The 16658-nt window shown below is 33.8% G+C and overlaps 2 protein-coding genes across 2 annotated transcripts; one reads left to right on the top strand and one right to left on the bottom strand.

Moving 5' to 3' along the window:
* The first annotated feature begins 294 nt into the window (after positions 1-294).
* On the top strand, positions 295-6154 carry LOC105334194 (uncharacterized). Its single transcript, XM_011437555.4, has 10 exons — positions 295-499; positions 674-765; positions 999-1181; positions 1281-1507; positions 1691-1856; positions 1943-2950; positions 3349-3514; positions 3649-3917; positions 4315-4500; positions 5261-6154. Exons 2-10 carry the CDS (start codon positions 703-705, stop codon positions 5657-5659), a joined length of 2667 nt encoding a protein of 888 aa, XP_011435857.3. The 5' UTR covers positions 295-499; positions 674-702; the 3' UTR covers positions 5660-6154.
* A 297-nt stretch (positions 6155-6451) lies between these two features.
* On the bottom strand, positions 6452-13623 carry LOC105334193 (uncharacterized). The gene is made up of 3 exons (XM_011437554.4): positions 13147-13623; positions 7985-8357; positions 6452-7846 (listed from the first exon to the last, which is right to left on the bottom strand). Exons 1-3 carry the CDS (start codon positions 13306-13308, stop codon positions 6852-6854), a joined length of 1530 nt encoding a protein of 509 aa, XP_011435856.3. The 5' UTR covers positions 13309-13623; the 3' UTR covers positions 6452-6851.
* Positions 13624-16658: the final 3035 nt, after the last annotated feature.

Here is a 16658-nt window from a genome sequence, read left to right as displayed (position 1 = left end):
AAGATGAGAAATGGAGGGTTGGATTTGCACCTCAATATATCAATATAGAATCTGAACAAAACCAATATAAAAACATGATTAGTTTAAATAGCTGCTCTCAACTCTGGGTTTGATTTTAGAATGCTTTCAATCTTATGAATGTCTTAACGCTACCAACATTGTACAGGAGCAAAAGAAGAACTCGCACTTTTCAAAATGAAACAAAGAATATTGGGTATGTCCATAAGTTTTACATCAGAGCCCATAAAAGGGCTTTCGCAAATTCTAGACTAATGAATTCTGTATTTGAACAAATACCACAAGCTGTGTGTTGGTTGGGTGCAGTGTGTTTTTGGTTTGTTTGAAGGTTTACACAAGGATCTCATCTGTCTGTATCCTCTGATTGATATCTCCCCTCAAACCGGGTCCCTACTGTTGTCAATCTTATCTTCTTTTTATCTTCTTTTGAAAAAAGAAAGAAATGGAAAGAAAGGATTGAGTAACAACTTCTGTGATAAAGGTAAAAAATTTATATATAATTCGATCTTTTCTAAATAATTTGCAAAGTTTGAATTTGTAATTACCGAATCAAACAAAATGTGATCTTTTCTAAATGATTTGTAAAGTCTGAATTTATAATTACCGAATCAAATGAAATGAATTTTAATGAATTTTATTTCTGACATGTTTTAAGGTATTTTAAGGCCCCATTCATCGAGAGAGATGGGAGGTAGTACCAGCAAACAGACAGACAAACCCAAGTCCACCCCACTGAACCGGGAACAGGTGTGGTAAATTCCTGATATCAATAGGCAGTAATTATTTATTTAATTTATCCATCACAGCTGACGGTTTTGTGCACCCAGTTGTCAATTTGCCATCCGGCAGTGCACTGAATAATTCAAGGCCTATTTAAGTAATATATCTAAGGCAATATAGAAAATGTTCGCTTTTATTACATGTTATTTCATTGCAAAGCAATACCAAACAAAGACGTGTGTGGGATGTCTAACTTTCAGGAAACCAAACGAAATTCAGACCATGGTGACAAACGACAAAGTGCAAATTCAAACCAAACAGCTTCTTCGGCTGTGACACCCATACCTATCCACAGGCCGAACCCTTTTCCGCCGACAACTAGGAGAAAGGATGTCTTAGACAAAGAATTACTCAGAGGAGCTAAGAACAATGCATCCCAAGAGGTACGTTTTTAGATAGAAAGTAACAGCACCCATTCGAAACATTTGTGTCTGAGAATACAAAGACTGGATTTAATATTTTACATTTATTTTCGTTGACAGATTTCACTGAATGATATGGCTTCATATCAAATCCTCATATCATTGCTTACTAAAGGACTTAAAGATGACATAGAAAAGACTTGGGTACTCTTTCTCTGGGTTACGAATTTAGATGTCAATAACAAAAATGTAACAAAAGGGGGAATAAAAAATACACCAAAAGGAGATTTAAAGGATGTTCAAAGTGGCATTCTTCATATTGCCGACTTCTACACGACTTTATGCAGGTGAATCCAACAATATGAATGATAACAAGAATGAAATTACTAGTAGTAATCTGCAAGTTGTTAAAATTATTAATAAGATAAATATTATTCTTCGGAATTATTTACTCCTAAGCTAAGACGAATAATAGTGTTAATTTTAGGATATGATAGTTAACTTCAAGTTGTAAAAGAATTTGATTTTAGGCACGCTGGGTTGAAGTCGGTAACCATAGAAGGTCTTCAAAAAGACGACAGTTTTACGATTAATGGAACAGAGAAAAACCTAGTCAAAGAAAAATGGAATGCCGTGTTCTTTAAAGATTCGTGGCGCTTAATTCATATAGGACTCGGGAAAGCATGCAATCCGAAGGTGAATTTTAGAGAGAGAGAGAGAGAGAGAGAGAGAGAGAGAGTCTATTTTGGTACTTGTATCATAATGAATTCTTCCCTTTTCAGTGGAAACTTCTCTATTTCCTAATCGATCCGGAAGATTTGATACAATGGTGCTTTCCTAATGAACACGAATGGCAGCTGCTATCAAAACCTTTGGCAAAACATGACTTTTTTAATCAACCTAACTGTAAAAGAAAATGTTTCGAGATGGGAGTGCAAATTCTAAATCCTTCATTGGGAAAAGTAAAAATTGACAATGGTAGATTTACCGTCGAAGTGTTAATTGACAAAACCCATTCGCAAAGTTCGGATACTATGCTTGACTTTAAATTAAGGGGGAAGAAAATGCAAAATGGAATTAATGAATTCGATTATGAAACATCAGGAAACTTTAATACTGGAAACGAAACGACGAGGTCTACAATGAAGCCATCAAATGTAACAGGAAATGAAAGCCGACATACTGATAACAAAAACAATGCGAATGGTAACTCAGAGTCTCCATTGGATTTGAAGAAGTATGTGTTCATGCATCGCGCTGACTCTCGGATAGTATTTGATGTTCATTTTCCTACACCTGGTACATATGTCCTAGACATTGAAGGAAAAACATTCAGTACGAAAGGTGGTCATAGCTCTATGTCTGTGATTTGTCAATTCAAATTCTTCTGTAATAGAAGCATACAAGAGGAAGACTATGTTCCTTTACCAATCGTTCTCGACATTGGCTTTGGTCCAACACCGTATTGCTTGAGGTACGGGGTTCGACCCGTCTCCCACGGATACGGGCACATTTTAATACTGCCTGGCGAACCGGTGAAAATTCGCTTCGAGTACGATGGCAATTACGAATTTAAAACTGAAACAATAAGTGTTCTTCGGGTATCTCCAAGTAAGAAGAAAAATTTCACTACGTGTACTGTTATGCCAAACAAACTACACGTTGATGTAAATGTTCCAGATGAGGGTCATTATATCTTGATGGTCCATGCCAAAAGAGACAAGGAAGAGGAATTCGTCAATATAATTAACTATATGATGATATTCGACAGAAAAAATTCAAATGTCGAGGTAAGAATAAATATATTTTTTTCATAAATGAATAAAAAAAATTATATAAAAAAGAACAAAGTAAGTCTTATTTTATTTCATTCCATACCTAATCATTTTATTTTAATGAAATAAAAACGGATTTTGATATATGACCCCACCAGTCTATCCTAATAGTTACGTTCAAAAGCATATGCTAAACTTTTTGTCTTGATTTATAATCAGTTCAAATTAAGTTCAATTAATAAATACTTTAACCTTTCAAAATTGTATATTCATGTTGATTTGAATGATTTTTTTCTTTCAAATATAAAACATTATTTAAGATGATTCTTATTAAAATGAAATGCATGTACTAGTAGATATTAAGTTTTAGAATTGAACTAAGATGATTTATTAATCAAATTTTCTCTTGACAGTTGTTTCATAAACGAATGATGCGTGAAAAACTTCTAAGTGCAGTACAAAATGGAACAGAAGAGGAATTAAAAGAGGCACTAAAGAATTTCAAATTTTATCGCGTCCCTGACCAAGGAGAAGTTCAAAAGGCAAATCAGAGATTAGAATATTTCGAAACTAAAAGAGGTACGCTGGAAAGACATGAATAAAGATTTTTCACAGGAAATTTAAAATACAGGAAACTACAAGTAAAATCAACTAATTTAAAAATGATTCAAAATAATAACACAATAATTCATTCGTATGGTCATAATTTACAGAATTGGGCTTTGCTATGCAGAGAAGAAATATACGAGTGTTGGAAACTGCAATAAACAATGCAAAAAATCTACCGGACATGAAGCAAATAAAGGAGGATATTCGGAGAGCCGAAAATTTAATGAATAGATTGAAAAATCAACACCCTATTTCCAAACTCGACCACAGCACTCTGTCTGAAATACGCCGCTACACTAACCCTTCCCAGGCCGTCAAGGACGTCCTGTCGGCTACTTATATTTTACTTGGACATGATATTGAATACGCCAAAGTATGTATATGCTTGACATTCTAAGTTGAGTCTAACATATAGTCGAATAAGAAAGCACACATTGGTATGAACATGAAAAATATTCCTGAAAGTAGTTGTTGCATACATATCAAATAAATCTATATTATTTGGACTTTTTGGGATCAATTCTTTATTAATATTTCCTGTACTAATTCAACCTCCATATGTTCATCAAGCAGCTGCAGAGAGACAGTTAAAATTTTGAAAAGCACCTGACCACATTTGGAATGCAGGAATCTAAAATTTCTTGTCTCTCTTGCATTTCTTTATGTTTTACTCAATTATCACCAAATCTAAATAGGAATTAAAAGAAAATAACACTATTTGACCTTAATTAAAGGAGTGCATAAGTTTCATTTCAAATCCATTATTGCAGAATTGGGAATACATCCAGTCCCAATTAACAAAAACGGGACGAGACAGTCTGCAGCACTTGGTACTTCATTGTGACGTAGAAACAGTGTCCTCTTCTTCTGCAGAAATAGCTCACCAGCTGCTGAATCCGCATGATGAAAATGCATTAAGAGAGGCTAGCGCAGGCGCAGGAGCCATATTTCACTGGGTTTGTTGCTTTTATTAAAACGGCAAATGCTCTGGTCATATAAGATTTTTGTCGTAAATCTTTAATACGATGTTGTGTATGGTTTAATTTTTTTGTACTTCTTTGGTTTTTATTTTGTATTCTCGTATAACACGATATGCAATCTCTCTTCCCTTTTAATACCATTGCATCAGTAAATCAATTTTTGTCGAAACTATTATTGATAAGTAATTATTCTATATATGTGACCTTACGGAGAAATGAGGGGGAAATTTAATGAGGAAAAAAGGAAAGATAAAAGTCTATTTAAAAAAAATGATGAAATTAATTAATTGATCTACTAATTATGAAAGTTCAACGCTCGTTCATCAGTGTTTCTCAATTTGATCATATCTTGATCTGATATTTCCTTTACAAATTGACATAAATTGTGATCGTGAGAGGGTTTGATCACTTGACAGGTTCCGCATAATCTGACATTGGTAATATAGTGCATAGCTACTCCTATATTAGTTAACAGGCCATGTCTTGCTGCAATCTAAACGGCCCCACAAACACCTCGTCCTGATATTTTTAGTAATCATATGCATGTCGACAGCATTTTATAGTGCTAACAATGCACTGAACCTGTTATACTGTTATGTATTTTTGAGCCCCTTAAATTTAATTTTTTGCTCTTCTTTAATAGGACTTTCTAGTAGTTCAAGATGGAATAAGGACTTTGATAACGCATACCAACTGTTATGTTTTGAACTTTTTTTTAAAATTGTTCTTTTTATAGGCCTCCCAAATAGTTAAAGATAAAATAAAGGAATTTGAAAAGGAAGAATCCATTGAAAGTGAAGTCAGCAAAGGATCTAAGCGGTTAGAAAAAGCTAATTCAGTACAAAATAAACAAGGAAAGGCGTCTTCAGAAAAAGATATTTCAAGAAATGGAAAATTGGTCGATCAGAAAACAGGAAAAGTTACAGCTGAGGAAGCTGAAGAAGAAAAGGAAATCGACGAAATATCAACACGGTCGACTGCAAAGTCTGGGACTTTATCATTGAAATCCATACATGCTAAAGTAGGCTCTTTTCGTAAGAAAGGGGATAAGGCTATGGTATTCAATAAATACAATGAGCAGGTTTATTTCGAACAATCTCCGCCGGAACGATTCTTCTGGCCTAAACATTTTTGAAATTAAAAATATTACATCATGGGTCAATCTAGTGTAGGATCTCGATATCACGTGACGTCCACTTTTTATAATACGTCACAGCGGATCTCTTCATTACTTCTACTTTTTCTATACTCTGTCCCGAGCTTTTGCTTCCACCACTTTTCGCTTGATATTTTGATAATAATAAATACTTTTATGCTCAAACTACGTTCAGCCACTAATATGAAAAATGTCCAGATTATCTGTCTTGAAACGCCCCCTCTACTGCTTCAGGTTTCAATACACATCCCAAAATAGAAAGTCTACGGAAATTTTGCATTGCATCAGCCATTAATAAGCCCGGATGATAACGTTGAAAAATTGCGCGAGGTGTCCTGAGTACTTCCAAATGGAGAACACATAATGTGATATATTGTTTTTTAGAAAAAATCGTTTCGTTGAATTTATAAAATTGAATGTTACGCTTTTAATTAAATCCACTCGTAGCTTTTTTACCTGTTAGGCAATACACAATGTGGTTTATTCATATATTTTATGAAACATTTTAAGTTAAAAAAAGGATATAGAGGTAACATCTTTCAATGACTATATATATTGTCTTGTTTTTTCATTCTAATTGTATTTGATTAGTATTTTTACAACTACATTTTCAGTTATTTTTCCAATCATTGGTTGCAAAAGTGACCATAAAGGTTGTATTGAAATAAAATAATAAATATTTACGAACAACATCAACGAAATAAAGGAATAAAAAAAAGAATGATAGAATTTTTAGTTTGTATTTCACAGAGTATATTTGTCAAGCAACATCAAAACACGATAAAAATAGTAAAAAACAAATAGATTTGCAACTTTGTTCTTGCATTGTAACTTTTCACTTGTATGTTACTGTACAAGTAATTGTTCACATTAGTTGCAAAGAATCAAAGATTGTTAATTTTCCTTGCAGAAACATTTCAATATATATTACACGTACATGTATATTTGTATGGATTTAGCTAATTCAGCTTTCAAATGTTTTCAGTTTTTACAGATAATAAATATTTTTTTTTGTGAATGGATTTCTTTTCTGGAAAGCGCATTTGCAAAGTCACCGACCTGATATCGGAGACTACAAAACCTCATCGTGATAGCTTTCCCGTCGATGACTCCAATTGACATATCAACTGCGAATCACTCTGGTTGTAACCATCAATTTTGCTGTCTGTCTTTACAGTCCCCACATTTCGCACGTGCACATATCGGAAGGACAGAAGTCCATTTGATTGGGCTTACAATTCGATGCACACCAATTATTCATGTTTTGATCCCACGCATCTATAGCAAAGCACTTTGGACTTGTAATACTTGGTGTCATGTTCCCTTTGACAATGATACGTTTGCGAGCAGGACACGAGCACATACACATAGCCATTGGGCAATGTCCTTGTGGACAGATTGAGGCACAGAAACGGTCGTTTGAGGTTCCGTCCCCCCACATTGTGTTTCCTTTACAAGTAGGTTGCGCACTTTCAGGACACTCTATGTATGCATTATCATTTCCGGTTTCTCCCGTAAGAGTTGACAAAATGGCGGCAGCAGCCATGACAGATTGTTGGGTATAAAACTGTCCGGGTGATGCCACTGCTGAAGTCTGCGACGATGTAGAAGGCCCCGGTTGTCTAGAGGTATCTTGAGCATTAAAGTTAAGCAGAGGAGGGGCGTTTGGAGTAATAAAATCGTTAAAGAACGGATTGTATGCGGGTCCGAAAGCTTGATTTGTAGATGGTGGTACATTGTATTGGTTTTGTGTAGCTTGTTGGTTATTCATAGTGTCAAAATGCAAGGACGGGTCAATAAATAATGTGCTTTGGCCAATAAGGTCCAAGAACACGCGATCAGCAAGAGCTTCCTGAAAGTTTTCATTGTTATAAGGTGCTTCATTGTATACATTTGGCTGAAACTGTTGTTGAACAACACTTTGTTGGGGTACAGCTTTTGGAATATTTTTCCTTGTGATTGTAGTCCTGGTGACAGCTAGTTTGGGTTTATTTGGTTTGTATGGTTGATTTGTAGCTGGTGTCTTTGTAGCCTTAGATGCAGGCTTAGGGATGCGATTGATGGCCTTGTCTCCGATTGCAATATCTGCACAGTTCACGAAGTATTCCTGAGGTCCGCAGCCAAAACATTCCTTTCCTGTTTGTTTATCAATTCCCCTGTTTTGTGCTACAATTGAAATTTTAGAATAAAGATAACAGATAAAAAAGACATATGAGAATAAATTTTATCTGATTTGGTGAATACTAGTATCCGATTTTGAATACCCTTTATGATAGAAGAAATGAAAGAAGATTGGTTACGAACCTGCCCTCCATTTCCACTGCAATACACACTGGGAACACTTTAAGCCTGGCGGAAGCATAAGTTGTAGGTCCACCATGACAGTTTTTTCGTCGTAGAGCATAAACCTCTTCCCATACCCCATTATATTAAGTACATGTCTATCTAGACACGCCTCGGTGATGGGGGTATACGGGTCATTCTGAGGGCACAAACGAAATTCAAAGTAGCCTTTATGGTTGGTAGTCAGTTCTATGGTGACGTTAATTACCGAGCCAACTCTATACTGTTTGGTGATGATTCCGAGGGCGTATTTTCCACCAGCCTCGTTATCACGAGCTCCCAAATGTGGATCTCCACAAATTCCACATTTTCCACTTGCCTTTTCCATCATTGCCTGTGTATGAGTATATAGTCAATGTTAAAAGAAGCCATACAAATAAATAAAATCTTGCAAAATTTATCTAAACTTAAACTAATGTGTGATTTGAGATGTCCAGAATTTTAAGCTAATGTTACTGTCTATATACGAAACATGTTGAGTAATTCTTGAGGGCAATGTCTGAAATTTGGACGTTTCTCAAACATTATGGACGACCAGGTAAAAAGATGCAGGTACCGATTTAAACAATGCAAATTTTTGCAGAAGAAAACTTAATAAACGAATAATTTACCAAAAGTTACTACGCAATTTCATTCAGTGGTGTTAATTAATGAAAGACAGGGGTCTAAGGGTTTAAGAATTATCTTTTCCTTTGGCATTGTGTCATTTGTTACAAGTACGAAGATTTATTCATGAGATCACGACATAAATAATTGTTAGAGATTCCATACATCATGGATTTTTGTCGTATTTAGAAGCATGGAATATAATTGACAAAATATATATGCCATATACATATTTCAAAGGCATGGTATGTTTACTTATGCATTAGCTTGATTGAAGTAATTGCGGAAAGTGTGATTAATCAACGAGCAATATATATTTATAGGTATTTTGATGTTTGTTTTATAAATATACGTGTAATTGATAGATTTGGGAAACGATTCCTTTGTTTGGAAGATCATAACATATGGACAGTGTTTTGATTTTATGATTTAGAATAGTATGTTTTTTTGCTTATAAAAACAGGTGCCCTTATTTAGTAATCTAAATATTCATCTCTGTGCCATGTGCGTTTCATAATAAATGGTCATGATGCACATTTTGCTACCAAGTCAACCCACTCTACTAACTTTTATTTAGACAATGAGAATTTTTCCTTTATTCATTCTTTATTCGTTTTAGGCTTTACAGCCCATTAGTATACTTGAAATGGCACATGTATAAGGTGCAGGTTTCCAAGACGTTTAAAATCATCTCTTGATTTTGCTGAATTTTGCTCATTGAGGAACTATAGATATTTCAAATTCTTCATATGCCAAGTACGAGAGTCACTTTTTACGCGATGAACTATTTTCCTACAAAAATATTTAAATAGGACATAAAGCACACACGTAAAAACTTTAAGATCCATACGAGCGTGGTTTTTATGGACATTATCGACCTGAAAACGCAAGAAAAAAAATTAGGCCGTTTTCATATGTACTTGCTTCTACGTCATAATTATACGTCAATAAACGTTATTTTTATTGCCATGACGAAAGTTAACTTTCACCAACAAATGTGGAGAATTGACACGAAATATTCTGTCGAACTCAACTTAAGAAAATTTGATATTGGCAAATGAAGTCGTTTGCTTTAAAACTAAGAGAATATCCAGATTTTTTTCTTGGTAATAATAATTTAATAAAATTCGGATTTGAAATGTTAAAGGTACCTAGGATGTACATAATTACACTATTTTTCATCGTCTTATGTAAAAGTAATGGTATATTATGAATTGCGATCTACTCTAAAGATGAGATTCGTTAATTTCATCAACAATCGAGTATTTTGCTAATTCGTTTTTGTCATTGACATATATGGAAAACTATCTTAATTACTATACGATAACTAATTGATTGCGCAGCTTTGTACACACCTGCAAAATAGTTCTCGGAGAAATTAAACATTACAAAATATAACATCATTTTTGTTTTTATTTTCTTCTTTTTTTATTCTGGAATTAATAAGCTCTACAGTCCAATTATTTAAAATGTATGGCGACAACGGTAAGTAATTAATTTACAGGGGGCTTGGTGTACCGTAATTAACTGTGCAATCAGTGTTACAATCATTAAATGCTTATGTCATTATCAAGTTGACATCCTCTCATGTATGACATTCAAAAACGCAATACAATAATTGATCTCGTCAAACTTTTCAGACGCTTTATGGTTAGTTTGTATGCAGAAGGAACAAGAGGTTGCTTGCAATTAATTATTACCTTAATTAACCGCAGACATTATAATTGTTAAATCATCATAAAACTTCTGCCACTGCGTCATATTGATCTATTTCCTTCTAATAAATTTCATTTTTAGTCGCTTTGGTATTTCAGAGAGAGACATCGTTTCGTTGTTTGAAGTTTTTAGGACACGGGATGCTAAGACCTATAAAGCTTGACTTCCATACCAAAACATGTATATTAATTTGATTTTCATCTTTATATTGCTCGTGTGACCTTGTCATAATGATTTGTTGTCGGGTTTTTTTTTGTAATTGATTATAATTTACTGTTGCAAAACACGGCAAAGTTTACATTCTTTGCAAATTTTTATACTGCACATGGCGTCGTAATTCAAACAGGAAACTCTAGCTTAGATGTTCCAAATTCTATTTGATAAAGTTGTATATAAGATGCTAACAATTTATGAATTGTAGAGGGAAAATTTAAAGAGGAGAAAAGGGTAGGGATATAAGATGATAATCGTCAAACGCATATAAGGATTTCTTCTTTCTTTTTTTTTTAAAACACCTCTATATTATTCCAGAGTTTGATGTATTAAAAACAAAATACATCTAAGCACGATTTGACTTGTGTTTAAGCTCACTTCCATAACATATACAATATGAAGGAAAAAGTGAATTTTTATTCATAAATAAAAAACATTTATCATCAAAGGTGTTTATCTCTCATACCTCATACCATAGAAACATAGTTATATAAATTTTGTTTAATTGTGGTAAGACAGTATAAATATCATGAAACACTTTTAGGAAATTTATTGATATTTTTATCGAATAAATACAAACCGCATTACATGACATTGTATAAAGTACCAACCATTAATCAACTATGACCTCGATAGACCATATAACATTTTTATTATTTATGAACTAGCTTACTACACATGTTGTGGTATAATCAAGATATACACGCGTTTCGAAAAAAAAAATCCGACATTTCTGCATATTTCGAACAGACCAAAAAAAAACCAAACAAATTACACAAGATATACGAGTAAAATCACAATCGTGATTATATATTTCGCATTTTTAGGGGTGGTCATTACAAGAGAAGCAATGAGTAAAAGAAATGCAGCGACATCGCCGAACGTGTCTCTTAAAAGCTTTGTCCTGTTGGGGTTCATGCGTTTAGCCACAGATTTGATGTACGTCTAGCGTTGAACAGCGACCTCGTGTTTTATCTGACAGCAATGAACACTTAATTGCCCCTCGCTTATTGCATTTGGATCCAGTATATATACGCGTTCTAAAGCATCGACACATTTCGTGTAAATATAGATACATCTATTGTAGTTGTTTACATGGTTAATTGGGCAATGTTGTCTAATTAAGAAACTGGTACTTGTTATTAGATCACTCATAAATGTCAGAATGCTGATTTCACGTTAATTAATGACCATGCCGAGAATATTAATGAATTGAAAATGCACTTTACAGAAGGAATATGCTTTTGAAAGCCTTATGATTTTTATAGTTGAAATATCCGCTTGGCAATTGATCTAAACATGCAATAAAATGCTTTTTTGGTGAATCACCATAAAAAGCCTATTGAACAAATTAATGAATTGATTGTAAAAAGTGAGTAAAAGTAACTAGAATATCGTTGATGTACATCAACACGTTAGTAACATAAAAGAAATAGTCAAGGAGTCTGACATCATCATGACTATATCGTGCAGTCCGTGATTTCGTTCTTTTAGGTTGCTTAAGGTTTCGACCGATCGATAATTGGTTTGAACTGGATAGTGTAGATTTCAGTCCTGATAGTTTTTATTGAGCTATGAGTTAAGATCAACTTCCGTTAGAAATAAAGGAAAGAATGCTTAATTAGTGGATGTAAATATATGATGATGAAATCTTAAACAATAAAAGTTGTTTTAATTTTGCAAATCCGTTTTCTGTACGAAAACGCTGAACAATAAATTTTAAAGGAAAATAGCTCTCTTACTACTTAATTTGGAAATCATGAAAAAAATAATTCTTAAACAAAATAGATGGAGAAATTGCATTTTATGAAAAAAAATCTTTAGAACTGTTTGATAGCTGTAGCGCATATAAATTATCTAAAACCCAAGAAAAAATTACGGACTGTATTTGCAGGACTTTTTTTCCTTTATAAAAGTCTAACAAATTCCAATAGTATTGTAAATGGTTTGCGTTTGCATACGAACGTTAAATCACAATTATCGTGCAATACATATAGATGGCCCGTTGATTCCCTTGGCTCGTAAAACTGTCGCAAAGAATCAATTAACTGCAGGTTCTTCGCATATCGCTTTGCTATTCTCACTAAAAGTGAGCTGTAATTGGTTTTTGTGTTACCTTTATAGGATATATCGAAAGAACATGCAATATAAAGGAGAGATTATTGATAAAAGGCTTACGGTCAATTAATAATTTCGGTTTCGGTTGCACGCTTTGTGTATTTATTTATTAGTTTGGTTAAAAGATAAAAGATAAAAAAAAATTCTATGATGACTTAACTTGAAATATTAAAAAAACCACACAAAATAAAATATTATCTTTAACAAACATGTACACGTACATGTATATATTGAAGAGTCTACTAGGTAAAATCTCTCAATCAAATGATAATTACATTAGGATATGTGACAATTAAAACTAAGGCGATCTAAAAGCAGTACATGTACATGTATATATTTCATCATTCTGCATTGTACAAAATACATTCTATGCATCTTCTAACCAAAATAAAAAAAAATCTGTTTCATATTTTTTGGGGTACAAGCTATAGCTAAAAATATCTACGTAATAAGAACCGAAAGAAACTTACCACAAAACCTCCGCAGTTTAGCTCGTTGTCGTTGTAGTTTTTAGGGGTATCGAACCCGTACCGCCACATCGAAGACCTCATGGGTGGGTCGATCATTCTCCCGTGGCCCTCCGTGGAACAAACAAAGCTCAGCAGGCAAATCAATCCAACGAACAATTCCATATTAAATTTTTTTCCCTTAGAAAATTCTCTTTGAATACCTTTGTTTCAGTTAGATTTTTGAATTTCGTGCGCAAAGAACAAAGCTCAATGCTCTTCTTATTTATTTTTTTCGTACGCAGGGTCTTTTACAAAAGAAAATTTTTCTTGGTCCTAAAAATATGCTGACAGAAAATTGTCCTGCTACGATCTAGTTTCAATAAACGTCCACGGGCCGGCGGATCAGTATAGTGAGAGATCTACGGAGTCGTGATGGAATATAAGGCTCGACAGACCGGAAAGAAAGATGACATCTTTATTCTGCCTTCTCTGTAAGATCGCTCTAGATCTATTCCTCATTCAGCAAAGCTTTCACCTATAGCTTCTCACGACTTCCTGATCAAACGATACAGATTCCTGTGTAACTATATACAGTCATCTACACGAACAAAGAGTCGCTAACCTATATGATATGTCAATCATTCTACATACATGTATAAGATGTTAATATATAAATTTTATGGGTATATGTAAAGTCTTAATAAAAATGAACGGAAAACTGAAAACCAAGCAAATTATAACAAATAAATACACACGGGTCAGTGTTTTCTTTTCATGTGTTGTGTTTTCGGATGTAATTTTTTTAAGGAACCTGAAAAGTAGAGATCATTGTGCATCTTGCTTTTACAAATGGTTTCGGTGCAAAATGAAGGACTCTGTCTCCACCTACTAAAGTAACTATAGAGTACATTGATTTATGATATGACATTACCCCAGCAGTTGAGCATCTATACAATTAAATTCAAAATACGCAATTCAAAAGAAATTTCGCATTATTATATCATACATTGTCTCCAAGCCGTATGAAATTGGCACGATAGTACAGCTAGAGTATACACATTTCTTCCTTTTTTAAATCTAAAAATTAGAAAACATTTAAGAAAACTTATCTTTTATTGTTTGTTTCTTGTTTATTCATATACCTATGATTAAGTCTGTGTTATCTCTATTTGATTATCTTTTAAACTTTTGAAGATTATACATAGTATTGTCATGTTGTAAATTTTGAATTTACTGGGTGGGTGTAAATACAAAATTTACAACATGACAACTAGTTGTCATGTTGTAAATTTTGTATTTACACCCACCCAGTAAATTCAAAATTTACAACATGACAGTATGTTATTTTGAGATCGAAAATAATAGTTTCAGCAAACATAAAGACAACAGAAGGCACGGACTGCACGGACAGACGACGAATCAAACCTTTCTGGCATCTGTTCCGTCTACATGTATGTAATTTCTGACTGAAGAATTCGAAGCGGTATAATATTGTTGTATATTTCTATCCTCTGTTTTATTTAAACAATAACATGCTTTCTTTCATGATTCCAGCGGGATATGAAGGTTGCGACATTGCAGAAAAAAAAATACATAACCCGCATGAATCATCAAAGAAAGCATTTTATTGGTTATATTTACATCTTTCTTTTAACTAATAAATAAATTGATAAAAGTAAGTAAAATTCACTAAATTACTGTTGATGTACATAAGTATGTTAGCTAAAAGAAACAGCCAAATCGTCTCCTGTGAGACTTTGATTCCGGCATCATCATGATTATTTCGTGCCGTCCTGATATTTCTTTTGTCGCTGAAGGTTTCGACCAATCGACAAACAGGGCGTGTAGATTTCAGTCCTATCAGTCTCAGCCGCTTTCGATTTCGACCAATCGACCCCCCCCCCCCCCCCCGGGATTAAGATTTTCATGATTCGGGGAAAAAAATGTTATGGCCGGAAAGATTTTTTGTTATGGAAAGATAGTTTGCAAGATATCAGGCAACACTACAAAGAAAGATAACTCCATCAATGCAATAAAAAATACACAATTAAATGCACGTACTTACGATAAAATGCTTTCTTTGGTGATTCATTCGGGATCATGTAATTTTTTTTCTGCAGTGATCGCTACCTTCATAACCCGCATGAATCGTCAAAGAAAGCATTTTATTGTTTATATAAACATCTTTCTTTAAACAAATTAATAAATTCAGGCACGCAGCATCGTTTTTGAAAGGGGTGGGCAGGGCAGACTCATCCAAAAAAATTTTACAATCTTGATACCATTAACTTCACTCCTACTTCCATCTTTTCATGCCAATTTTTATAACATACTCATGTGAAACTCATACTCACATACCCAAATAGTGGGGGGGGGGGGGACTCCATGATAATTCTATCGTTTATATGTAAAGAGAAAAAGTTAGTTGGTGGGGGGGGGGGGGGGGGGGAGAGGGTAGGCCCCCCCCCTCCCCCCGATGCTACGTGTCTGAAAGTGATTCTAAAAAGTATGTAAATTCACTAAATTGCGTTTAATGTACACAAGTACGTTAGCTAAAAGAAACAGCCAAATCGTCTCCTATGAGAATTGGAGTCTAACCATATCGAGAAAATTTGACATAATATTTGTTTGAGTACCCCGGGGGTAGGAGTGAAGAGCTTATGTCTAACATATTAAATGAAGGCGTTCGAATCCAAGTACACGTCTATAGCATTACTTGATGATAAAATTGATTTCTTATGGTGTAAGCTGATATCTATGGTGACATATCTCTGCCCCTTGTGTGCTAGTTATTTTTCTATCTATGTTCACTTGCGAGATAAATTATGTTGACATGCAACTTTTAAGTTGCATGTCAACATAACTAAGTTGCATTTTAACTTAAATAAGTTGAATGTCGACAGATTTATCTTACATGTTAACATAACTAAGTTTCATGTCGACATAAAGAAGTTGCATGTCGATATATATAAGTAGCATCCAGCATCTTGGATGTCACATGTTTTTTTTTAATATTTTTTTTTATAATTCTCGTTTGATTGCAATTTTCTTGCATGTTAACATAGTTATGTCGCATCTTGACATGTTTATCTTGCATGTCAACAAATTTATCTTGCATGTCGACATATTTGATAGAAAAATAACTTGCACACAAGGGGAAGAGATATGCCACCATAGATATACTACAGCATTGTTTTAAAGGGTGTGTAGGGCTTGTGTCCCGCTACCCTCAACCCTTGTAAAAAAAAAATGTAAAGAATTTTTTTAATTTTAAATATCAAAATTGAAGACGTTTTGTTTACAATAAGAAAAGTTATCGAATGGCCCATAAATGTAATACGGTAAAAACATAGAGTAATCAATCAGTTGATTTAGCTAACACATCACTTAATTAATTGTAATTGTGTCGCTATATGTAGTACCGAGGTTATATACTATATGTTATATTGCAATTAGTTTGCAGATGATTCAAAATATTAAAATTTTACGGCAAAAAATAACCATGGCTATTAATAGAAAACCTACTATGAGAC

Source organism: Magallana gigas, chromosome 6, assembly GCF_963853765.1.
Source record: "Magallana gigas chromosome 6, xbMagGiga1.1, whole genome shotgun sequence".
Taxonomy (NCBI): Eukaryota; Metazoa; Mollusca; class Bivalvia; order Ostreida; family Ostreidae; genus Magallana; species Magallana gigas.
Note: the sequence above shows the minus strand (reverse complement) of the source record. Positions and strands in the feature narration are given on the sequence as shown.